At 37.1% G+C, this 27,840-nt stretch overlaps 1 protein-coding gene across 1 annotated transcript; it reads left to right on the forward strand.

The window, feature by feature from the left end:
• Window positions 1–7,353: 7,353 nt before the first annotated feature.
• LOC108696410 (NXPE family member 1) lies at window positions 7,354–26,257 on the forward strand. The gene is made up of 6 exons (XM_018225742.2): window positions 7,354–8,109; window positions 20,720–20,816; window positions 20,909–21,591; window positions 22,855–22,916; window positions 24,825–25,043; window positions 25,483–26,257. Exons 2-6 carry the CDS (start codon window positions 20,730–20,732, stop codon window positions 26,016–26,018), a joined length of 1,587 nt encoding a protein of 528 aa, XP_018081231.1. The 5' UTR covers window positions 7,354–8,109; window positions 20,720–20,729; the 3' UTR covers window positions 26,019–26,257.
• The last annotated feature ends 1,583 nt before the right edge of the window (window positions 26,258–27,840 follow it).

Raw genomic sequence — 27,840 nt, forward strand, 5'->3', positions numbered from 1 at the left:
CTTTCTCAAACCCCTCTTACCCAACCAGTATACCTTCACTCTCTCCTGTCGTAAACTCAGCTGGCCACCATAAATTCTCTCTCTTTTGCTCTCTTGTCTGCCCAATGTATAAATAAATGCCCAAGTATCCAGATCAACTTCCCTGGGTGTAAATAAAAGACCTGTTACAATTTTGTAACCCCCCCCCTTTATTCAGTATTTTTGCGGTCTTATGTACCGCTTGTAACTATTGGATGTCCATTTCCCCAAACCCTTTATTTGTTCCCCATACATGCCTTTTTCTGCTGCCGATGTTGCAGCCGCTATTCTGAAGGAATGCATTCTCAGCTTACTTACATCTAGCCCTATGACTGAACATGATTTTTAAAAATTAATATCTGGACAATGCTGTACCATCCTGGTATATCAAGAATGGACCATCCCCCCTCCCCTGCATGCTATGAATTCCCCTACCACTTTTACAGGGAAATAACAGGGTAGTTACCATTTCCCATCTGATCAGTCTTTGATCTTCTGATTAGACATAGTACTGCATTCTCTTGGACCCTTACATCTCCCATCTATAACCCTGGCAATTTTTTATTTTTTGATGGGGTACTAGTTCACCTATCCTAAACGTGCCCCCTAAGACCAACATAAATGCTGTTCTAAACAGTTTTTCTTCATAATCATCTTTTACTACTTTTTTAAGGTTGGAACATGTCAGATTTGGATGCTGCTCTGTTATTCATTCCCTTTTATCCTTTGGCACACCTGCTATCCTGCCCCAGTCTTTCATCAATTGCCTAAATATAAAACTATTAGACAGGTTTGCCACACCATACATCTATGCCAACCTGTGACTTTATTACTTTTGACAGCAAGCCCTCCATCCTTTTATTAAACACTCTTCCTAGGGGTATTACCTTGCATGCAAAGTTAAGAATGCCCAAAATTTCTTGAAACTCCTTCAGTGTTACTTTATCCCTGCCCATGCCGAGTTAACCAGATTCCTAGCTTTAACCACTTTCTCTACTGGCAATCTGCAAACCCCCAAACTGGAGTCAATTTCTATACCTAGAAAAGTTGGTTTTGTAAAGGGAGCTACTGTTTTTTCTTTAGCTATGGCTACTCCAACATCCACTAGAAATGCTTACATGTCATTCAGCAATTTCTTGCAGACTGCTGACCCACTTGAACCCACTACTAAACAATCATCTAGTTAATGGGCTACGTCCCTTTGGCCTGACTTTTTCTCCAAACACCAATATATAAACCAATATATAAACAAACTGAAACACTCAAATGATGCACATGAAACTGCACAACTCATAGGAAGACACCTATTCACAAAATAATCCCCTTTGAAAAAAACATTCTGTATATTTAAAACTTTCTGGGTTTAAAGGGAGGAGAAAGCTGACTCTATGTCCAGCACAGCCATTTCAGCATTTAACCCTTTGGCTTTGACTAATTCAAGGGACTGGTCAAATGACCGATACTGTACAGAACATTGTTCCTTTTCAATACCATCATTTACCAAACTACCTTTTTGGTATAATAAATGCTGTATAACCCTGAATTTACCTTTGTCTTTCTTAGTTACCACTCCTTATGGAGATATGACTTTCTATGAGGGATTCTTTAAAAGGTCTCGTGTGCCAGTGTATTCTTACCTGAAGTATTCTTTAAAAGGTCCCATCATTCTCCCCAATTGTACCTTTTTCATATTTTTTTCCCTTGCTATTTTTGAATTGTCATAAGCTGATTTAAGGTTCTTTTTTTGCTTTGCTCCCTTTACAGCAGACTGAACAGGTATCCTAAAACCCTCTGTAAAACCTTCCTCTAAACATTTTGCTATTACTTTGTTTCGAAACATATTCAACAAGGGTATTATGTTTCCTATCCTAATTGGAGTTGAGGCCCTTCCCAACGTTGCTCCGAAAGGAATTACTTGTAACTATAGCCTCCTTTTTCTTTGCACAACCAAAGCTTGCTTACCTCCACAGCAAGAGCAAACGTGCCTGTACTTACACTTTTCCCCTTTAACACATCTGTTTTCATTAAAACCCCAACACTAGGGATGGGTGATTTTGGGCAGTTTCGTTTCGCCAAAAATTCGCCGCCAGTGAAATGTTGCAGACGCCCATTAAAGTCTGTGTAGATATGCAGTCAATACCTTTTGGAATGATGTTGCTTTAAAACATTAGTTCTGCATTAGACTTTCTAAGGACAAGTTTGCTCGTGTGGTTGTTTAAACTGACTGGTTTCTTACAGACACATTTGGAGACATTTGGAGATTTTGGATGTTACCAAAAGTTACTTTTCCTCCTCCAACCAATCCTAGTGCAACAGTGGTAGAGCTTAATTTCAAGATAAACTCCTTTTTACTTTACAATCACAGACCCATGCTTTTAAGAAAATGAAGGATTGTGATTTCATTGTTTTCTGGCAAACCCCCAAGCTTGGGCTTATCACTTATGGAGCAGAATAGCCTCTACTTACCAACTAAGATCTGGAGCTTTTGGACCTAACTCGATGTTATCAAAGGCCCCAACCATTTATTCTGTAGGTAGATGTTCCAGAGGTCATTATTGGTGCAGTACTTTCATAAACACCAGAACCTTCAGGTCAGCTTTATCATACGGCCTTTCTTCTGCTTGTAACTACAGTGTGGGTGATTGGGAGGTGTGTGCTTTTAAACTGGCTTTTGAGGTATGGAAACACCATTTGGAAGGACTATTACCCCTGATACACCTACAGTACTTTGCATTCATATTTACTGGGCCCCCCAGCAAATTATTATTTACCAACTTTCACTCATTGATAACTATGCTTCTATAGAAATAAATTGGGTGAGCTCTAATTACACACTTTGCTCCTATGATAGGAGAGTATAGAGTAAGATGAGGCAGCATTGAAAAGACGGGGGTACATTTAGAGGAGAGGCTACGCTGTGATATGAGCAGTTGGCACTTGGATATCCCAGTTCATACACCACTCATCTTAATGAATATCAGCATATCAGCATTTTCGCTAGCATTACTTTCTTCCTAGCAAAACTTCGCTAACATACTTACGCTTACATCCATTTAAATATGGCAGGTACATGTAGGTCATATACTGTATATATTTTTATTAGTGAATGTTGGTGAAATAGATACAACTTTTAAACATAATCCCACATTAAAATGTTAAAAAAATGCTTAAATGTGAAAAAAATGATTAAGTCCTCCAATGAGTTCTCCTTTAGTAACTGATTTTGGCAGGCTTGTAAGCTATTCATCAAGAAGGGAACTTACATTAGAAATACGAAAGTCTGGGAGTTGCAGTTTAACTAAACTTGTTTTATAAACTTTGCCACTAGTGATAGGTGAATTTGCGCCGTTTCGCTTAGCCGGAAAATTCCCGTGAAATTTGTGAAACGGGGAAAAATTAGCGAAACTGCACCGGCGTCTTGTTTTTGACGCCAACGCCCATTTTTAACACCACCGTCCGTTTTTTTGGTCGCCGGCGACAATTTTTTTGATGCCGGCTAACTTTCGCCGCGAATTCGTGCCTGGCGAATAAATTCTCCCATCACTATTTGCCACACTTAGTCCAGTCACAAGCATAGGCAGATTTTCATTAAGACTTGCATCCCCAAACCTGTTTGCCTAAAGGATTAAAAGAATTTATCTATTTGAGTTTGTCTGGGGGAGGGCCACAGGGAGCTGCTGACTAGTGTCTTTAGAAAAAAAATCCCTATCTGGTGACTCTAGGGATGTCATCGTGTGATTTTGCACTAATAATCTTGTGGAAAAGCTTATGAGCTGATCGGTGTGTGCAAAGCATGGTTAAAGGGATACTGTCATGGGAAAAAATTTTTTTTCAAAATGAATCAGTTAATAGTGCTGCTCCAGCAGAATTCTGCACTGAAATCCATTTCTCAAAAGAACAAACATATTTTTTTATATTTAATTTTGAAATCTGACATGGGGCTAGACATATTGTCAATTTCCCAGCTGCCCCAAGTCATGTGACTTGTGCTCTGATAAACTTCAATGACTCTTTACTGCTGTACTGCTAGTTGGAGTTATATCACCCCCCTCCCTTCCCCCCCCCCCAGCAGCCATACAAAAGAACAATGGGAAGGTAACCAGATAGCAGTTCCATAACACAAGATAACAGCTGCCTGGTAGATCTTAGAACAACACTCAATAGTAAAAACCCATGTCCCACTGAGACACATTCAGTTACATTGAGAAGGAAAAACAGCAGCCTGCCAGAAAGCATTTCTCTCCTAAAGTGCAGGCACAAGTCACATGACTTGGGGCAGCTGGGAAATTAACAAAATGTCTAGCCCCATGTCAGATTTCAAAATTGAATATAAAAAAATATTTTTGCTCTTTTGAGAAATGGATTTCAGTGCAGAATTCTGCTGGAGTAGCACTATTAACTGATGGGTTTTGAAAAAAAACATGACAGGATCCCTTTAAGGAGTAGGTGAGACTGAGCTTCACCCAGGATAGTTGTTTGTTCTAGGGATCAGGGCCAAGAGAGAAAGTAGCTGCTAATCCTCCACCTGCTTGTCTGGTATGTGCAACTTACATTGCATCTGAACTCATCCTGGATAAGTGAGTTTGGAAAGGGTTATTGGCACAAAACATAATGATCAATGGTAGTTCCATTGAACTATTCAGGTAGGTGTTACATAGGGTTTCCACCTTTTCTCGAAATAAATACCGGCCTTCCTATATTCTTGTTGATTTTTCCTATTAATTACATTTGCACCAAGCATAATGTTTACTGGCCAGCCACATGGCAACCCTGGTATTTTCTGAAACTGTGAAGGTGTGATAAAGTCATTATGGTGCCATTGTGACCAGATACCACTTTCACAGCTCTGTGAGTTTCATCTAACACCTACCTGAATAGTTCAATTGAACCATTGTGATTGGATATTGGTGAGGGTTAAAGGCCTTGTAGCCTTAACTGCCTAACAAATAAATATGCCATTCCTTTTTAGTGGAGTGCTACCTTCATTTGTATCACAGCTAAGACTGCAGCACACATGCCTTTAATGTATTTCCATCTTTTCAGTTACTTTACTTTGGGGTTTTTTCAATCTCATCTACTATTATATTGTATTACTTTGAAACTGCATTAAAAAAGCATCCATTGTTTTTTGCATGGGGACCAAAATATATCTGCATTACTTTCTGCATGTGAGAGGTCTCATAAATGACACAGTTAGCATATCCCATGTGTTTTATGTGCAAGATACCAATAAACATGGGTTAATGTTAAACAACACAATCATTAGCCCTGATTTCCAGTAATTTGTGTGTACTGAACTTTTTTAAATAATTTTCATAAGAAAATATTGTTTCCAAAATAGCCTGGGCTTCATCCATGGCAAGTGGAAAATTACTTTGTACTTAACCATGCAGTTAGTACACTAAGATTCGTAGTTGCGCCAGCGTCCGCTTCGCCGCACTTCGCCAGGCGTATTTTCGCCAGCGCTACCCAAATTCACTAAAATCCGAAGTTGTGCTCAGGGGAAGCTTAAGGTTGCTAAGTTGAACTAGCGTTAATTAGCCAAGCAAAGCAAAGTTACGCTAGCAAAGCTTAATTTGCATAAGCGCCAAATTGAAGTTACAATGGAGGTATATGTAGCAGCACTACACAAGCCTGGGAAACCTTCGGAAAAGCAAATAAAATTTTTATTTTGCCCTACACATGTGCCCACTGTATAGTTAAGGTGCCATGAGTTAGGAAATGTAGGGGGGAAGGAGGGTAGCCCCAAAAATTTTTTACATCTTTTTCAGCCTATCACCCATAAAAAAAGAAAAAACGCCAGCGTTTTTTGGGACTTGGAAAATTTTTTTACTTTTTTTGAAGCAATCCCTATCTACTCTATTGCACTTCACCTGGTCTGAGGTGGTGAAGGAAGTCTGGCGTAAAAGGTAGCGTTCAGAAAAATGCGTGCATCAGTGAATTTGCGTAGTTGCGCCAAAATCGCCAGGCGTAAGGGTGCGAAGTAGCACTAGCGAATTTACGCCCGTGTCCGTTAGTGAATCGGCGAATTAACAAAAATGCGATATGCTAGCGAATTAATGCTAGTGTTAGGCGCTTCGTCCTTTAGTGAATTTGCCCCCATGACTCTATGACTTCCCCTTAAAGGGATACTGTCATGGGAAAAATGTTTTTTTCAAAACACATCAGTTAATAGCGCTGCTCCAGCAAAATTCAGCATTGAAATCCATTTCTCAAAAGAGCAAAGTTTTTTTATATTTAATTTTGAAATCTGACATTGGGCTAGACATATTATCAGTTTCCCAGCTGCCCCCAGTCTTGCCCCAGACTTGTGTTATGATAAACTTCAGTCCCTCTTTACTGCTGTGCTGCAAGTTGGAGTGATATCATCCCCCCCCAAGCAGCCTAACAAGAGAACAATGGAAAGGTAACTGTCACGGCCGGCACCCAATACCAGAATAGGTGCTAAGTACCCTGGTCTCGGCTCGGCTTCACCAGTAGTGTGACCACTGTTGGGCTTTGGGAGGAGCCCTCAGCTTACTTGGGTGCCACCTGGACTTAACGAGGGGTACAAAGCGAGATGTTCTGGCTAGCAGAGGGGCACGGCAGGTAGAGAGTCTTTTGGGTGGAAGGTCACGGTACAAATGGAGCAGGCAAGAGAATCGTCAGACAAGCAGAGTCGAGGCAAACCGGGTTGTCAATCAAGGGGTTAAGCAGGAAAAGTTGTCGTAGGCAGGCAAGGGTCAGGATACAGATTTCAGAATAGTCAGGATACAGGCAAGGTCAAACACGGATAATCAGACAGACGAGATTCAGATCAGATGCACAAGGCTCAGGAAACCACTAGAAACGAGTTCTATCACGGGCACTGGCTGGGAGTATGAATGGGCATTAAATACTTTCAAATTTCGCGCCAAAACGTGCGCCAATGCGCGCTGGCGTAATCACGCCAGCGCGCCTGTACCTTTAAGAGGCGCGCAGGCGCGCTGCGCACGCCCTAGGAAACCAAGATGGCGCCGGCGCTGGAGACAGGAGAAGGAGCACGGCGGCGTGGCGGCCGTCCACGCCGCCGCACCACTAGACCACCAGGTAATTTTATTACAGTAACCAGATAACAGCTCCCTGGTAGATATAAGAACAACACTCAATAGTTAAAATCCATGTCCCACTGCAACACATTCAGTTATATTGAGTAGGAAAAACAACAGCCTGCCAGAAAGCAGTTCCACCCTAAAGTGCTGGCTCTTTCTGAAAGCACATGGCCAGGCAAAATGACATGAGATTGCTGCCTACACACCAATATTACAACTAAAAAAAATACACTTGCTGGAATAGGAATACATTTTATATGGTAGAGTGAATTATATGCTGTGTAAACAGTCTAATTTAAAAATAAAAACTACATCATAAAAATCATGACAGAATCCCTTTAACTTATGAAACTAGTGTTACTTACTATTCCCCTCTAGTGGCGATCCTAAGTATAGATTAACAATTATTTTAACAATTCACATTTTACTGCCTTACAGGCTCTTTAGTCTAATCGTGAAATTTTCAGAGTCTAGATCTATTTGCTATACACTTGGCTGCCCATGTTTGTTTGTTGTGCGTCCAGATCAATGAATGTGAACACTCAAGTTAGTCCTTAAAGGAGAACTAAAGCCTCATTAAAGAAGTAGCTAGAAATGCTGTACATTAGATTTTGGGCTTCTGTACTAGCCCATGGCAGCCACAGCCTTTTAGCAGGGAAGATATTTACCTTCAAATAAGCCCCAGTAGCTTTATTTATTTATTGCTTTTTGAGTTGTTCCCTAAACCCAGGTAAGTGACAGTATCCCAGTGCATATAATACGAGAATGTAGAATTATTCCAAAAAAACTTCCAATGATGATGGATTAAAAATATTTGATTGTTCTTATACATAATTATATGAATTTAACTGTACAATTCTTTTTTTTTACAGAGCAGGTACACAGATAGGAAACGTTTCAGCAAACAATGCTCTTTAACCTGAACACCACCCACAAATTACTCTGTACTTGAACAGCAATTACTGAAAAACTAGTTGTACTACCGAGAAAGCACTTCCAAGGCAAGTGACACATATACAAGGTGAGTTATACCTACATTTATCCGGGGAGTTTTTTGGCACAAGAGTGTTCAATTTCATTGACAAGCGCCGATAATATTATTTGGTTACTTAAAAACAGTGTTAAAAAATATTGTGGCACGCTGACACTCATTGCAGCACAAAACTACTGCAATTACACTGTATTTTGAAAAGGTAAACATAGAGAGAATATATATATATATATTCTAGTAATTTAAAATGCTAAATGTATATTTATATGTTTTATTGCAGCACTTTTGATGTTCCACATTGCAGTGTAGTATATAATACATACATTTGAAGCATTTTGGGTAGAACCTGTACTATTTTGTTGATAGATTAAAATCATTTGTTTTCCCTCGCCCATTCTTTTTTGTTTCTTCATCTTTCTTTTCAGGTCTTTTTCAAATATATATATACTGCCAATATATTTATAATTTGATCTATTTTTTTTCCATCCATAGTGTTCACTATTTACGTGTTTTAAAAATAAAATTGATCTCGGTGTCACTTGTTTCTTACATTTCTTTACCTCTTACTGAAAGAAAATGTATTGTGCCCAGCAGGTTAAAAGCAAAAAGCACAATACAGCCAGGCACACAATACACTTTATCTTGATATATGAGAGGATATATGATATCATGATGATATATGATATGCATTTTGACGTTATATTTGTTAGGAAATATTTCTGGTTCTTCGACACTCCTTACTTATATATAGATATTGTGTTATTTAGAGTATCCAACAGAATTAATCTAGTAGTATATTCATACAATTCAGGCATTGCACTACATATGGGTAGGATTTCTTAAATCAGACACACATCAATTCCATATGCCGAAATAGTAATTACCAGTTAATTCACATTTAGCTTTGCAGAAAACCAATGTTGTCTGCATCATGTATAGGAATATGTTGCTAACAGATGCTTTTGTTTGTCTAAATTTAAACAGCTCAAAAATTTGAAAATGTTCAAGGAAATGGTTCCAAAATAGGTTATGATGTTGATTGTGTTGCATTGCACCAAACCTATTGTATTCTATGTAGTAGTTTCAATTATTAGTATAAATGCAGGATCTATAGCATATTCAATCTGTAGCACATTGTAAATGATAAATGTTAGCTACACCTAGGGACAGATCTATTCATTTTCATTTTGTTGCAAATCTGATATTGGGTCTGATATTGGGGAACCATAGTTATGGGAAAGCAATAGCATTTTCTTTGCACAGATTGAAAGGTTGAAAGAGGCTGCTGATCTTAGATCTGGATACTATATATAGTTGCATATAGTGGTAATCAAGTATCCAAAGTCACATCTTACAGTGGTGCTGCTGGATTAAGACTCTATAGCCCCTGTAGATATATAAGATCAATTAGGGATGTACTGTATACACTCAATAATAGCTAACATTTTGCTAGCTTGATTTCTTCTGTAACTGGCTAAAACCCATTTGAATGTAGGTAATACATGCAGGATACATTCCCTGTTAACTCATGATATGAGGTTCAGACAGCCCACATTCAGGTTTTACAGGTTAATATTTGTTATGCAATTCAAGCTTTTGCATCTACAGAGGAAGCAGGCTGGGGGTTGTCCTCTGTAGGGGGGCCTGTGTATGACTCACGAGGGGAGCACATGTGGAATCTCTGGTCACCCCCAATTTTTTTGTGTTGCAGGTCACACCGATTTTGCATGCCTGGTCACCTACAATTTTAGAAATGGAGTGGGTTAGGGTCCCAGGCACCCATAGTTAGATAAAAGGTATGATGTAACATTTGCCTAAGATTAGCTTTTTCAGCAACAGCTCTGGGTATGTTGAGTTTCACTGAGACTATTAAGAAAGTATTACAAAATTAGAAGAAGCTGCTGTGAACAACTTTGAAAGAATAGATGATTACTGTTAGAGGCCTGTTTAACCTATAGGCTGGTCTTTCTCTGATTATAGAGGTTTATCCTACTACTGACTATTACTACACACACACTCACTCAGGGCAGATTTATGAATGGTCGAATTTTTTAAATTCGAATTTCGGGGCTAATTTTAGTGTTCTTTGACTAGGGAATAGTCCAAATTCAATTTGAAAAAAAATTGAAAATTCGAATATATCGACATTTATCATGTACTGTCTCTTTAAAAATTCGACTTCGACTATTCGCCATGTAAAACTTGCTGAATTGCTATTTTAGCCTATGGGGGGACATCATAGAACCTATTTGGAGTCATTTGGTGGACTTTGAAATATCAAAGGTTTTTTTTTTGAAAATCCATCAAATTCGAATGATCGAATACAGCCTTTTCACTCAAATTTAAAAAAATTTGATTTTTTTAATACATTTCAGTTGGTCTTTTTTTAATATAATTCAGAGTTGATGGGAGTTTAAAAAAATCTAACCCTTGATAAATCTGCCCCTCAGTTAATTTGTGGGTGGTGTTCAGGTTAAACAACATTAACTAGAGCATAGACATTAGCAGAAACTGAGGTTACATATGTTATAAAAAATTATGTTACATTGCTGATTATTATTCATACACGTACATGTAGTCCTTAGTATCAAAATAACTCACCAAATGAAGGGAGAGGCCCAGATGCAATCCCTGAGCCTTCAGCAAATTGCGCAGTTCAAAACTGAAAAAACTGTAGAGCAGACATTTGAATGAGCAGTCTTCCACCAGCAAAGTATTAAAATAAAATATGTCTTTATTATGTCATTTCGTGTTCACAAGACTTAGGGGGCAGATTTATCAAGGGTCGAATTTAAAAATACTTTGAAATTCAACCGTCGAATTGAAATACTTTGACTTCGAATCTCAAAGTTCTTTTTCATCTAATTTAGTTATCCTGCGGTCGAAGTAAAATCGTTCGATCAAACGATTAAATCGTTCGATTCGAACGATTCAAAGGATTTCAGCGATCGATCGAATGATTTTACTTTGACTTCCAAAAACTTAGAAAAATGCTCGAGAGGGTCCCCATAGGCTAACATAGCACTTTGGCAGGTTTCATTTGGCGAAGTATTGAAATTGAAGTTTTTTTAAAGAGACAGTACGAATATTCAAACGATTTTACTTTGAATCGAAGTCGAAGTCGTAGTATCCTATTCGAAGGTCGAAGTATCCAAAAAATTACTTCGAATTTCGAAGTTTTTTAACTTCAAAAATTCCCTCGAATTCACTTCGACCCTTGATAAATCTGCCCCTTAGTCATAGGCTAACAGAAATCATTGCCTTATCTGCTGCAATGATATTATCTATCTATCATCTATCTAGATATTACACAACGTGGTGCATTCACATAATCAGCAACCATCCCTGGGTACTGGACAATACTTTCTCAATACAAAGCAAATGAGAAGTCCACATTCACAAGGTTCTTTCTTTTAGAAAATTCTCTTACTTTATTATTACATATGCTCTTGCTAGATATTCTCAACAAGTTTCAACTGCCACTGCCTTTGTCATCGGAAGATAAAAAAAGGAACCCATTCTCCCTAAAATACGTATATATAACCAAACTATACAATGCAAATGATACATCGTTAGGGAACCTGGTCCCAAGGGAAAGATGGCATGGACTAAGAAAAAAACAGAAGCCCTACATGTTTCAGAAGGATTCCGTGTAAAGTGTATATTCCTTGTAAAGTGAATCTTCAGACCTGCCTTGGTACCCGACACCGCAAGGCTAGGGGAGCCCCTTTAGCATTCCCCCTCTAGCCTAAGTTATATAAGGGGTCGGGACAGTGTCGGACTGGGTTACCAGGTGCCCACCAGAAAACCTTAGGTTGAGGGCCCACTTTCCAAACTTTTATACCTCCTCTCCTCACTCAACCTCTTTATTCTCCTAGTCTCTTTTCTCTACATACTATACTCTATTCTTCAATTATTAAGCCTCTTTATTCCCATAAAGAAATAGAAAATGACCATGAAATAGGCCAAAAGGTTAGAAGCAGGAAGGCCCACTCCGACACTGGGTCGGGAACACAAGTGGTCCTCCGTGAAGAACCCAAAATGTACCTAATGCTGGTACAGCGGGAGAAGGAGCCTAATGACTACATATCTCCCCTCTGGATCAGTGCATATGACCTCTGCACCAAATCCTAAAAAGTGCCAAAAAGATAAAAAGGGCAAAGGTGACTATAAAGGAGTATAAATAAATAAAAATAAAAATCATTAAAAGGTGCAGCTGCGTACATCCCCACCCTATCACTGAATATTAAATATTGCTTTGACTTGTTGTCAAAAGGTCTGAGGCTAAAGAGTGCATATGCAAAGTGGCAGTGCTGCTGGTGTCTAATCCCACTGTGTTTATCTGATACCCCAGGTTTGCAAGGCCTGTGCCACATTCTCAGCCTCCATCAAATGCAAAGCTTTTGGCCAGAGGATCAAGTGCCTCACCAGTGGATGGGCTCTTCACATACCTCCATTAACTAAGAGGTACCCCACCCACTGATAAAAATAAATACTACCCTTTATTCTAGCTAAAAGGCCAGAAAGTGATGGTGAAAATGGTGAGCAGTGTGAGCAACTGAAGTAGTGGTCCCTTTGGGGTTGGTCACTCCCTCGCAACAAGATAGAGAGCATGCAAATGGCAAAGATCCCACATCTGCCAGGGAGAGTATGAATCTAAATGGAAAAACATAATATTTCATTTGAATCAGCATGATCTTATTGCAGATGAGGTCTCTTTGTTTAACTATGAGTTAACTTTTATTCCAAATACTGTATATATAATTCTTTTAATGCTAAGATAGAGTTATATACATTTTATCATGCCTTTAAAAGGGTGTTTCACCTTTCAGTTTACTTTTAGTATAGAATGACCAAATCTAAGCAACTTTTACATTGGTCTTCATTATTTATAGTTTTTAAGTATTGGCCTTCTTCTTCTAAAACGTTCCAGATTTCAAATTGGGTCACTGACACCATCTAATAACAAATGCTCTGTAAGGCTACAAATGTATTATTATTGCTACATTTTTTTTATTAATCTTCTTTCTATTCAGGCCTCTCCTATTCATATTGCATTTGGACCCTTGCAGTCAGATTACTGACATTGCAAACTGGAGAGCTGCTGAATAAAAAGCTAATAAAAACTCAAAAACCACAAATGATAAAAAAATGAAAACCAGTTGCAAATTGTCTCAGAATATATTTCTCTAAATCATATTAAAAGTTAATTTAAAGGTGAACAACCCCTTTAAACTGAATTATCATTTTTAAGATAGTAGTGGAGAATATACTAGGGGATTTTCAAGGTAAGAACTGTTTTGATTTGAGAATTCCCCTTGACAAAGGCTATTACGCTGAAACGTTGGGGTTAATTCTCATTGCTGGCAAGTGTATCTGTTGTTTCTTTCTGCCTTGATTTCACAAATTGTGTGGTATGTACCTTTACTTGATGATATCGCTGTATATATTTTTGACAGAAAATTATAAAGATTTTCTTATGTTTCATACCACTTTGTATTTTTTTGGAGTGTACAACCCCAATATTTGTTACGCTGTGTATTTTTGCACCTCATATAGTATATTTATGTAATTGCTAATATTGGAGTGCCCTCCTTTGATGTATATTCTTGTAAGAGCTCTTTTGAACCTATCAATAATGCAATTAAACTATTATTTTGACACATTCAATATTGCTTTTTCATTCAAATTTTTCTTGGGGGAGTGTTCTCTTGGGAGAACACTCCCCCCACAGTGCTGTTACCTGGATGGTTCAGATTGTTATTGAGCAGTTTCTCTCCAACAGAGAAACCATGACACGTGACACTAGTATGTTTAAAATATTCTTGGTTGAATAAAAACAATAACTGCCTGTCTCTTTATGATTTCTTCCATGGAAACTATTCAGCCTCTAAGAAGCAGAACAGTAGGGGATTTTTGTTGAGTTCTACGTTAACAGTGACAACAATACAACACATATTTCATTTCACATGCCTTACTTCAATGACTTATTTTGTCATGCCAAAATGGAAAAAGAATAGGGAAAGAAAGAAGGAAAAACATGTCATGCCCAAATGGAAAAAACAATAGGGAAAGAAAGAAGGAAAAACATAGAAAAAAAAATAGAAATTAAAGAAGGAAAAAAATACACATCATGCCCACATGGAAAAAAGAATAGGAAAAGAAAGAAGAAAAAAACAAGAGGAAAAGAACAGGGTGGGACTGTCTTCTGTTGACCTAAACTTGTTTTAGCAGCCAAGCCACTTACTTTGCACTTATCAGTTATTGCCCATTATATTAGACATATAGCACTTACTGATGAATTACTGTACAGGGTTGTTTGCTTATAAAATAATGTTTTCGGACTTTGTAAAATGGAATGTGCCAGTTAGATGAAACATATTCTGTATTTGCCCAATAGTGATTTCTTTCATCACAATTTAAATAAATAACTCTTCGCTTCCTGCTCTAGTAGGATGTCAGTGTCAGGTCAGATTTCTGACCCTTGATGTATCATGAATGCTCAAGCAAGTTCTTCTATTTAGTGTGGCTAAAAAGAAGAAAATCCCACAAATAGGTTTTAGGTGGAGCATACGTTTTGCTATGTAGTATAAAATATAACATGATAAGTTATAATATTATAATATATATATTATATTATAATATAAAAAATGTATGCACCATAGTATTTAAAGGGCCAAGCAGGGGTACTGGATTCAAAGGCTTAAAACGTTTAAACCAGATGGCCTCAGTAAAGATTCATAGTTATTTATATTTAATGTTTGATCCTCAATATTCTGAATAAGGGACAGTATTTACTAACTTATTTTAATGGTTATCTTATAGGCTCCTTATATTGTCTAAGTTAGGGTGAAGTTTGTATATGAAGATTAATGCAACTTAATTGGCTTACTGAATACTATCTTGTCATCTTTTTCTTAGATACAGGGTCTATATAGAGGGAATGGCTGCTCTCTGCTCTGGGTGATTGATGCGTCTCTTATTTTCAGGAGAAGCGCAATAGTTTGCTGCAATGATTGTGAGTTCCAGTAGGATTTATTTATATACATACACTCCTAAAACACTGGAGAACTGATATTGTAGTTTAGGTGTCTGGGACCCCATATAAAGGTTAATATGTAATAAACTTGTAGTTTCTTTTATGATGCTCCACAACTTTGCTCCTGTATAAACAGCCCAGTTATGTACATGTAAATAAAATGTCTCCAGTATCATATACCAATTCAAATGAGTCTGAATGATGGGAAAAAACATGAGTGAGTTATAGGTCATTTTTATTTACTTCTGTCATACACATTTGAAAAAAGGCATCATTCACGTGAATCAGAGGCACTGCATATGGTTGTTACTGCTGTGTGCCTACAAGAAATTGCCCATGTGTTAAAGGAAACAGGTCTTATCTTTGTCAAACACATTAATTTAATTCAAGGTTAGCATTTTACACCACAGTATGTTAAGAAAGGCTAGTGTATAACGCCCATTCACCCCTTGTGTGCATACTGAAGTAGAAATACAAATAGTCAGCATTCATCAACGTTTCTTTGTTCAGATAATGGCTGTACTTTACTTGTTGCTCACTCGTCAACCGGTGGCGTTAGTGTGCTCACAACAAGGGGGTGGACGGCACCAGATTGACATAGATAAGAGCTCTTTTGGCAGATTAATTTAATACATGGGCATATATATATATATATATATATATATATATATATATATATATATATATATATATATATATATATATATATATATATATCATAGGATATAGGTTATTGGAATGGTTGCCCTAACTATTTACCTTTGTGTCTCTTTTTTATTTGATCCAATATAGCAGATACTTATATTTGCCTAAAACAATGTGTGATATTGAGAACAGTAGTGTAGCTTTGCGAAAAAATATTTAATGTAACAGCCTCTGATAAGGGAGGGTTCAGCTGAGGAAAATAATCAGATGCACTGAACTAAAACAACTCTTTGTGTATTGCACTTTGCATATGCATTGTCTCTTTAAATGCTAACAATTTTCGTCAACTGTGCTAGCACTCATGGATCATAATGATGTAATGGTACAGTATTGTTTGGGCATACTGTAGCAAACAAAATCACTCTTTGGCACAACCATAACAAGCTTTCTGCCCTCTTCTGGCATTTTGTGATTGCCAGCATTTACAAATATGTATCTGATTATATTAGTATATGTTTCTATACTGTAGATGCATTCATTATGGTCTATTGTTCTCTTTAACACTGTCAATGACTGGTTGGTTAAACACTGCTTCATATTATACCCAGGTATGATCTGACTCCATTTTTAACCATCCTCTCCTGAACTAGCAAGACACCGTCCAGCAATAATCAACAGGACACATTTGTACCAAGAAGGGATCCATGAAACACCATTCCTTGTCATTAAACATTTTCTAGGTTGGTACTAATGTGACCTGCCTATTGCTGTTGGACTGAAATGTTAATAAACATGGAAATATCAGAATGCCTTTGCTTTAAAGTGGGTGTGACTTGTTATAGTGGGTGGGGCTTATAATTGTGAGTGCTGTATGTTTTGCAGTACCACAACATTTTTGCACTGATTCAAGCACCCCACCGTGCATTACACAATCTTACTGGCCTCACCGTGAAAAAAACACATATTCTGCTTCAAAGGAAAGTTATATTCCTTTAGTCTAAATGGGTGGCCTCTTGTGCGTTGATACTCCATTTTCTGTCTATAATGTCCTGTAATGTACAGTTATGTCCATAAATATTTGGACAGAGATAAATTATTTCTAATTTTGGTTCTGTACATTACCACAATGAATTTTAAATGAAACAACTCAGATGCAGTTGAACTGGAGACTTTCAGCTTTAATTCAGTGGGTTGAACAAAAAGATTGCATAAAAATGTGCAGAACTAAAGCCTTTTTTTAACACAATCACTTCATTTCAGGGGCTCAAAAGCAATTGGACAATTGACTCAAAGGCTATTTCATGGGCAGGTGTGGGCAATTCCTTTGTTATGTCTATCAATGAAGCAGATAAAAGCCCTGGAGTTGATTTGAGGGGGGTGCTTGTATGTGTAAGATTTTGCTGTGAACAGACAACATGAGGTCAAAGGAGCTCTCCATGCATTTGAAACAAGCCATCCTTAAGCTGCAAAAACAGAAAAAAACCCATCTGTGAAATTGCTACAATATTAGGAGTGGCAAAATCTACAGTTTGGTTCATCTTAAAAGAAAGCACTGGTGAACTCAGCAACGCAAAAAGACCTGGATGTCAACGGAAGACAGCAGTGGTGGATGTTTGCAGAATCATTCCCATGGTGAAGAGAAACCCCTTCACAACAGCCAAACAAGTGAACAACACTCTACCATAAAGAGAAGACTGCATGAAAGTAAATACAGAGTTTGCACTGCAAGGTGCAAGCCACTCATAAGCATCAAGAATAGAAAGGCTAGATTGGACTAAAAAAACATCTAAAAAAGCCAGCATAGTTCTGGAAAAACATTCTTTGGACAGATGAAACCAAGATCAACCTCTACCAGAATGATGGCAAGAAAAAAGTATGGAGAAGACGTGGAACAGCTCATGATCCAAAGCATACCACATCATCTATAAAACACGGTGGAGGCAGTGTGATGGCTTGGTGGTGCATGGCTGCCAGTGGCACTGGGACATTATCCATGATGTGACACAGGACAGAAGCAGCCAAATGAATTCTGAGGTGTTCAGAGACATACTGTCTGTAGTGATGGGCGAATTTGTACCGTTTCGCCGGAAAATTTGTGAATTTTTGCGCAAAATGTGTGAAACGGCGGAAAAATTTGCGAAATGACGCCGGCGCCCGTTTTTGACGCGAATTTATTCGCTGGCAGCGAATCACGCAAATTCGCCGCAAATTCGCTCCTGGCGAATAAATTCGCCCATCACTAACTGTCTGCTCAAATCCAGCTAAATGCAGTCAAATTGATTGGGAGGCGTTTCATAATAACTGGACAATGACCCAAAACCTACAGCCAAAACAACCCCGGAGTTTATTAAAGCAAAGAAGTGGAATATTCTTGAATGGCCAAGTCAGTCACCTGATCTAAACCCAATTGAGCATGCATTTCACTTGTTGAATACTAAACTTCGCACAGAACTGAAAGTAGCTGCAGTTAAGGCCTGGCAGAGCATAAAGGGAGGAAAGAGGAAACCCAGAATCTGGTGATGTCCATGAGTTCAAGACTTCAGGCTGTTTTCAACCAAGTATTAGAAATTAACATTTTATTTTCAATTTTTTTAATTTGAGCCCCTGAACTTAAGTGATTGTGTTAAAAAGGCTTTAGTTCCTCATATTGTTATGCAATGTTTTTGTTCAACCCACTGAATTAAAGCTGAAAGTCTGCAGTTCAACTGCATCTGAGTTGTTTCATTTAAAATTCATTGTGGTACTGTACGGAACCAACAATAGAAAAAAAGTTGTCTCTGTCCAAATAATTATGGACCTAACTGTATGGGGCAGATTTACTAAGGTTCGAGTGAATTTTCGAAGTTTCGAACAAAAAGTTCGGATTTCGAAGTAATTTTTTGGATACTTCGACCATCGAATAGGATACGACGACTTCGAATTTACTTTGACTTCGATTCAAAGTAAATCGTTAGAATATTCGACCATTCGATAATCGAAGTACTGTCTCTTTAAAACAACTTCAACTTCAATACCAAATTAATGTAATCAAACACAAAATAAGTGAGCACCACCCATCAATTGAGAGAAACAATAGATGGTGTGCAGGGTTAAGGAGATAAATAGTAATACAGAAGGAAGAAATAGTTAAAGGGATCCTGTCATCGGAAAACGTTTTTTTTTTCAAAACGCACCAGTTAACAGTGCTACTCCAGCAGACTTCTGCACTGAAATCCATTTCTCAAAAGAGCAAACAGATTTTTTTATATTCAATTTTGAAATCTGACATGGGGCTAGACGTTTTGTCAATTTCCCAGCTGCCCCTGGTCATGTGACTTGTGCCTGCACTTTAGGAGAGAAATGCTTTCTGGCAGGCTGCTGTTTTTCCTTCTCAATGTAACTGAAGGAGTCTCAGTGGGACATGGGTTTTTACTATTGAGTGTTGTTCTTAGATGTACCAGGCAGCTGTTATCTTGAGTTAGGGAGCTGTTATCTGGTTACCTTCCCATTGTTCTTTTGTTTGGCTGCTGGGGTGATATCACTCCAACTTGCAGTACAGCAGTAAAGAGTGATTGAAGTTTATCAGAGTACAAGTCACATGACTTGGAGCAGCTGGGAAATTGACAATATGTCTAGCCCCATGTCAGATTTTAAAATTGAATATAAAAATATCTGCTCTTTTGAGAAATGGATTTCAGTGCAGAATTCTGCTGGATCAGCACTATTAACTGATTCATTTTGAAAAAAAATGTTTTTCCCATGACAGTATCTCTTTAACCCTTGAAATTGTACCACTACATCAAAGAACCCGATAACTCAGGGAACAGAATTAAAACTTAACTTTTACTAATAAATTAAATAAAATCGTGAGTCCAGGAAAACATTTAAAATGAAGTTAGGAACAGGGAGACAAAGAACCTAAATTAGGTTAAGCGATATACAGTATGCAAAATATAAGTTGAGTATAGGGCTGATTCATTGAGTCTGTAGTGAAACACTACTGTGGTAACGTGGTATAGGGCAATAAAGACAAATATCTCGTAGTCTATAGAGAGTAGGTATCAAACTCAACTGCCAAACTTGACATAAGCTCACTTGTGAATCCCAATTGGTCCGCCACCCCTTCACCCTTGTTCGAACCCTCCCAGTTCCCTGGTACAAAGAGATGGGTAAGTAGAGTGGCAATTACACAGATCGGTTGCTCACAACCTGCCAATGAGGGTCATAAATTCAACTGCCCATTCCACCACCAATACACTTTCCAGCCTTAGTAATTCCACCACCCATTCACCCTCAGGCGCACCCTCCCATTTCCATAGAAGGAGTTAGTTCGATTAGGTGGTATCAAAAGTTGACCCACTGTTCAATTAATAGAAACGAATTGTGGTAAGGCTCACTTCAAAGTTTGCATTAAATTCTGCCCCAGAGAGAGGCTCCGTTGATCGCCCACCCCTTCACTCACAGAGCTTCCCTCCCGTTTCAGCCATGAAGCGGTGGCCTATGAAAGTATATAATGCTTTGGTCCCCCTGCCTAGCTAAACTAAAATGCGCCTGACGCGCTTTTCACCCGCGTTAAGCAGGCTTTGTCAAAGGCCAAATTAAACCTGCCGAATTGCTATGTTAGCCTATGGGGACCTTCTACTTTTCTAAGTCTTTACACATCAAATAAAAATCCTTCAATCGTACGCTCAAATCAAATATTCATTTTTATTCGATCGTAGGATTGCCAAATTTGGTGAAAAAACTCGAAGTTTTTCAATTCGATGGTCGAATTTCAAAGTTTTTTGTACTTCGAAATTCGACCCTTGATAAATCGGCCCCTATGTGTAAAGAGTAATCATGTTTCCTTTTCTCCAGAGAAAACAACCTCAACCTTGACAGTCTACCCTCAATGTTTAAAATAGATTTGTGTTATTTGGATTGCAAAGTATATAAAATATTTGTGAGAACATAATATTATTCCTTTGTTTTTTGCAGAACCTTCAGAATGTTAAAGACTAAAGGCTGTAGTACCCTTTTAATTTTTGTAGTAACATTTATGATAAGCATCACTATTTATCGGATAGGATTCAAGGTATGTTCACTATGTGCTACACAAATTACACCTATGGTCTCTTGACTTTGTTGACTTTTTATTGATTTCAACAGTACTGTTGCTTTTTTCAGCCTCTGAAATGTCATTATCTTGATGTTCAATATTCCAAGCAACCTGTTACTCCTAATGACAATGAACAAAGGATACTGGACATATACAATTCTATAAACAACAAATTTCCCAGTCTCTCATTTCTGCATATCAATAGTACAACCAGTGCTAAGAACAGCAAAGCAATCATACTAGATCACCGCAAAGAGTACTGTGTTGGAGACACTTTAACCATCCAACTCGACATGTTTGATTATAATGGTAAAAAGAAGACTTATGGAGGAGATTTCTTAAGAGCAAGAATTTTTTCCCCAAAACTTGGAGCTGGAGCTTCTGGAGTAATAAAAGATTTAAATAACGGAACCTACCATGTTCAGTTTACACTGTTCTGGGAAGGAAACATACAAATATCCATACTATTGATGCATCCTAGTGAAGGAGTGGCAGCATTATGGAGAGCACGAAATTCAGGTTATAAAAACATTAATTTCAATGGAAAATTTCTTAATAAATCTGAGGAGGTACAGGTACAATGTGGATTTCATTTGGACTCACAAGAAGAAAAATGTGAATATGTTGCCGCTGAAGAATACTTTTACTGCATCAAACCCCTTGGAGTACCATGCAATGCTTTAATCTCAATGAAAAGCAACAACCAACCCCACGCCTATCTCACTGAATTGGAGCAAAGTCTGTTTATTCGGTAACTATTACCTTTGTACTGCATTCCTTATATTTGTAATTAAAAGTATGAGGGGAATTAGAGTTCCAGTAAAATGTTTGGCTGGAATGTCTGATTCTAATGGTACTTTTACACAATTCTGACTAATTTAATCTCACCTCACCATATTTCTGAAATATTTTGAGATCAGATTCAGCCAGAATATTTATTTGGCAGCTCATCCCTGACAAATAATATATAGGCTATGGAAAACCTTCTTTTTATAAATAGAGAAAAGTCTTGCATATTGCCACTTCTATATAAACTATAACAAAAAAGGTTGTTCTCACCACTAAATTTTAAACCATTAAAGCAGGAGTGCATGACCACAAAATTCATACAAAGACAAAAGGCCCTCTGTACATATATGTAGATTTATAACAAGACAAATTTAAATTCCTCACTCCAATAGGCAGCAGATAGGTGCTTGTGACTCTATTAGGTCCTAGTACTCTGAATTGAATTGAGAATTGTAATGAAAATTGAAAACAATTTTATAATAATAATAATCAAGAGTCAGTATCAGGCAAAATGTGGTAAATAAAACACTAGTAAGTTCTTTATCTCATTTATATGACCAACCTCTTTCATAAAAACATCAACAAAAGAGAGGTTTCAGCAAATCACAAATTGGATCAGATATGAGGAATGAATGGCTATGAGGAATGAAAGAAATTGGAAAATAAAAGAGAAGCCAGAGATTTTTCTTGGATATCTTTGATATAATGGTGGGCTTGTAACAATGATGGAGGAGTATGAGTACTGGAGGAGAGGGAAGCATCTAAGTGCAAAGTCCTGAATAATAAAACTGGTAAGAGCATACACACTGAAAATGTGTCTACAATGTATTTGTAGACGCTTGTTTTTGGAAAAAGTGGACAAAAACAGAAAAAGGTTAAAAAAAAGATTAAAAAAATGCACAATAAATAAAGTAAGTATTATATAGCATAGTAGATATATTTTATAAGAAATAGTGATGATTCTATAATTAACTATAATTATTAATAAATCATTTTATTGTTATTATCTATACTTAATTATATAATTATTAATTCTATATATTGATGATAATAATTATACAAATAATACTCTATATAAAAAAAGGTTCACTTTGTAAAAATCTTTTGAAGGTATCGCTGCATTGTTTTCCAAAACACATATCTAACCATATTTAAACAATGTATTTGCTTATTTATGCATTTTGATATATATTCATTTTTCTTTTCTATTAAAATGGTATGAAAGATCAAACATTGCTGCAGAAATTCAACAGAACATCGGAGGCATTGATGTTGTAAGTTGTCAAAGTAAGTTATATTTGTTTTGAGCCTTAGCAAATTATATCATTTACATTTAATATTTTAGCATAATCACACACATATATATCGGATATGTTAGGTGTAGGGAGCTGCAATTTATGCACGTGAAAACAGGTTAAACATTAGACAAAATAGAGAATACTTCTAAAAATTATCAAAATTAATTTAATTATTCTAATATGTATTTCCTCTAGTGTGTAAAAGTAGTTGATGTCATTGAAAAATAAAATCTAAATGTTATCAAGCCATATTTATAAACACCTTAATAATGTAAATACTATTGGAGTAGCTTCAATTTCCTTGGGTAAACAACTCTACTATATATTATACTTGTTGCTTCTTAGTTATTTATGGAGTTTAACAACGCAAAGGGTTTGTTATTATTTTAAAAATTTTATACTGTGCTTTTGTAGATTACAACTAGGGGGTTATTTATCAAAGTCTGAATTTATCTCAATATTTTCTGAAAAAAACGTATTTATTAATACACTTTCCCAAAAAAAATTGTTAGCGGGAAAAATTCTGAAAAATCGGATTTTCAAGATGTTTTCGGATTTTTCATCCGATTTTCACGATTTTTTTCAGATTTTTCACCCAAAAACTCAGAATTTTGCCCGGAAACTTCTGGGTATTGCCAAAAACCAAGCACACATCAAAAAATCATTAGGACTTCTCCCATTGACTTATATGCAACCTCCGCAGGTCTGAGATGCCGGATTTTCAGATTCTGACTTTTCCCATCCTCTGGGTTTAATAAATTCCGAAAAATTCGTTATTTTTTTTGAAAGTCCGATTTTATTAAAAAAAATTGCATTCGGAGTTTAGTAAATAACCCCCTAGGTGTCAGGTATCATGGTGAGTCAGAAGGTGATTACCTCTACAATGCTTCCCACTGGTACCAGCACACTACTAGACATTTTGTCAATTTCCCAGCTGCCCCTGGTCATGTGACTTGTGCCTGCACTTTAGGAGAGAAATGCTTTCTGGCAGGCTGCTGTTTTTCCTTCTCAATGTAACTGAATGTGTCTCAGTTGGACATGGGTTTTTACTATTGAGTGTTGTTCTTAGATGTACCAGGCAGCTGTTATCTTGTGTATCACTCCAACTTGCATTACAGCAGTAAAGAGTGATTGAAGTTTATCAGAGCACAAGTCACATGACTTGGGGCAGCTGGGAAATTGACAAAATGTCTAGCCCCATGTCAGATTTCAAAATTAAATATAAAAAAATCTGTTTGCTCTTTTGAGAAATGGATTTCAGTGCAGAATTCTGCTGGAGCAGCACTATTAACTGATTCATTTTGAAAAAAAATAATTTTCCCATGACATTATCCCTTTAAGTTGAAAGCACCTGCGCACATCAGAATATGAGCATGTGTCCGATTGCGCATGAGCGCGTTGATGCGTGGGCCTGAGTCAAAACGTACGTGCCATGACACTGAAGCTCACGCCGATTAACGTGCACACACTAACCAGCTTTGCCTCCCAACCTGGAGCAGACGGACTCTGACACTAGGATAATAAGTGGTTGCAAGACTGATCTGGTCTGTACGTAATATTTCTATCAGGAGTTTCAGGGTGCTTAACTTTGTGGTGGATGTAAGCAAACTGGCTAGTTTGAGATTGAGCAGCAAACTGCAACACTAAAGTTGGATTTTTTTGGCTTGAGTCTTAATGCATGTATGTATTTTTGGGACCAGCTGGTGATATTTCTGATGGTGTCCTTGAAGCATGGTTTAATGCTTTAATTAAGTCTGCATTATATGTTATCCACACAATATAAATGTTAACCGTTTTTAAGAAGTATAGAATATTCTATTTCTCTGCAATTTAAAAATGTATTGAAATACAGTATAACAAGTTTAATCCCTTCTGTGCTTAAATATTCTTCTTTCAGAAAACAGTGGAGAAGTAAAGCCAAAATGTTCAGTTGGAATGTCTCCACCATTCCCAGGTGGTTATTTTTTTCACAATGACTGGCACCCTGTGTTCTGCAACCTTTCTACATATGAACCACAGTCTATTGTGGAAAAATGTTTGTCTGATAAATTAATTTATCTTATGGGAGATTCAACCATCCGGCAGTGGATAGAATATTTGCCAAGCATTATGAAAGGTTAGTGTGATTAATTGCTTTGAATATATTATATTACATATAATTCAATATTACATAATTAAGTTAGAGTCAACAAAATAGTTGGATATTAGTTTATTTACTGTTACTTCATTATCAAGTCTTTTGATAATACTAGCGCTATTATCATCAACTCTCTGCCATTGTGTATGAGCAGTGGTTTTTAACTGTATCTGTTTGGTCCAAGATGGTCCTAGAAAACATTGTTCAACACAAACCCCATATGCAATAAAAGGCACTAGGTTTGCCCAGGTGCAGTATCCCATAGCAACCAAGATGTGTAGTAGATGTTATCTGCTTATTGGTTACTGTAAGTTACTAGACCTACTGCAAACATGGCATCTATTATTCTATAACCCCAATGTGTATTATATATTATATTATCTCACCCATGATGTGAATGAAATCTGTCTTTTTACAGGTCTGAAATTTTTTAATCTTCATGGAATTGGATGGCATAAGACACATTTAGCTGTGGACCCAAACTTGAATACTTATGTTCAATGGAAAAAACATGGACACCCATTTGTAACTTTGAGCTTTTTTACAGTAAAAGATTATACTTCTGTCCCTCAAGAGATAGACCGACTCGCAGGTGGTCGAGACACTGTTATAGTTATTGCTCTTGGACAACACTTTCGAGCTTTTCCTATTACCCTGTTTATTAGAAGGCTTCTTAATGTGCGCAAAGCCATAGAACGACTATTCATACGTAGTCCTGATACAAAGGTGATAATAAAATCTGAAAACACCAGAGAAATAAACACAGACGTGGAGAGATTCAGTGACTTTCATGGCTACATTCAGTATGTGTTGGCAAAGAACATCTTCCGTGGACTGAATGTAGGAGTTATTGATGCATGGGACATGACAGTTGCCTCTGGGTCATTTGATGTTCATCCATCGTCATCAGTTCTTAAAAGTCAAATAAACATGTTTTTGGAGTTTTTATGTTAATTAAATAGGTGAATAATGCTGTTTTTTGAGTTTAAATCTTTATTTTCATCTATAAACACATATACATACAATATATATAAATACAGTATATGTGTTTACCTTTTATCCAATGTAACTCAACCTTAATCTTATATGTCTTTATCTTATTATTTATATTACTATTTTACATATTGTATTTTACTTGTCCTTTTCAGTTGTAGAATAATCAGCTTTATCTAAAAATGTAAAAACATTGAAAACATGCATCTTATTAAGTTTTGTTCGCAAATATTTTCCTACCTCACAGTGGATTTTAACGACATGCTGTTTTTGTGCCTGGTTTATTATTGCAGGCTAGATAAAGAAGCAGTTACAGTTAAATTTTTTTCCCCAGGTAAATACATATCCCTCATAAATACATAGCAGTAAAAGCTTCAGACATCTTAAACCACCCATTACAGCATACCTATAGCTGCCAGGATTATATTTACTTGGTGTTGGTAGGCCAATGTGCTCTGCAGCTTCCCCTGCAAAGTAACATAACATACCACTGCCACATAAGATGATTTTAATGACTACTGATGTGCCCTCTGCCAATATAAGTAAAAAAATTTAAAAAAATCTTTATTAATGTAACAAGTCTTATGCATTTCATTCTCCAAGAACACTTAATAATAGGCTGAAGCTTTATACTGTTTTGGTTTACACAGTTTTCCCTGCTCCCCTTGCTGTGGAAGACATGGAACACATTCTACATTTGGTGAGTGTGTCCATCTTCAACAGTTATCTGTGTTATATGTACAACTTAATATAGATCGAATCACTGCCTTCTTGATAAACTACAGTTTTTATAGTTAAGCTAGTATTTAGGCAAACCCAGTCTTCAAGCATGAATAAAATCCAGCAACCCTGGGGTTTGCTAATTCTAATGAGGATTTTTGTTGTGGTCAGCTGAATAAATTTAATTGGGGTATTCATTTAGAGTGTTCTGTAGAAAGCAGTGATTAGTTGTAGGAACACATTTTCAAAACAGTTCCCAATATGTAAGAAAATGCAAATGTTTGTTGAAAGTTTGCACATGTTCGCCTTAAATTAGATGACAAGTTAATGACAAGTTAATGCTTCCTAATGATTGGTTGATATAGGTGCTTAGGCCAGTAGCAAACAGTTTATGTTTTATTACATTTACCCAAAAATCTGTTAATTTACAAATGTATCTACTCTCTGGCCCAGATTCTTATGCACATCCTAGTTCTAATCCCACACACATTTTTCATCAGCTGTTATTTAATATTGTGCATAACGTTAAATGAATATATATTCTAAATGATAGACAAGTGGAAGTACATTTCAATGTGACCCCTATATTTTATCATTTGCCCAATATTAATAAAGGAGGTCACCCAATTATTTCTGGCATTGGTTCACAGGAAGAATTTCTGGAACAAATATAACTATTAGGGGCATTCAACATGTTTTAAACTAATTTTCCAATTTATCATGGGATTATCAATATAGCTGGATCTCTTTAGACATTAGAGATGGCGCGAACTGTTCGCCGGCGAACTTGTTCGCGCGAACATCGGGTGTTCGCGCTCGCCGGAAGTTCGCGAACGTCGCGCGACGTTCGCCATTTTGGGTTCGCCATTGTTGGCGCTTTTTTTTGCCCTCTCACCCCAGACCAGCAGGTACATGGCAGCCAATCAGGAAGCTCTCCCCTGGACCACTCCCCTTCCCTATAAAAACCGAAGCCCTGCAGCGTTTTTTCACTCTGCCTGTGTGTGCTGAAGAGATAGTGTAGGGAGAGAGCTGCTGCCTGTTAGTGATTTCAGGGACAGTTGAA

Source organism: Xenopus laevis, chromosome 7L (genome assembly GCF_017654675.1).
Source record: "Xenopus laevis strain J_2021 chromosome 7L, Xenopus_laevis_v10.1, whole genome shotgun sequence".
NCBI classification, from domain to species: domain Eukaryota; kingdom Metazoa; phylum Chordata; class Amphibia; order Anura; family Pipidae; genus Xenopus; species Xenopus laevis.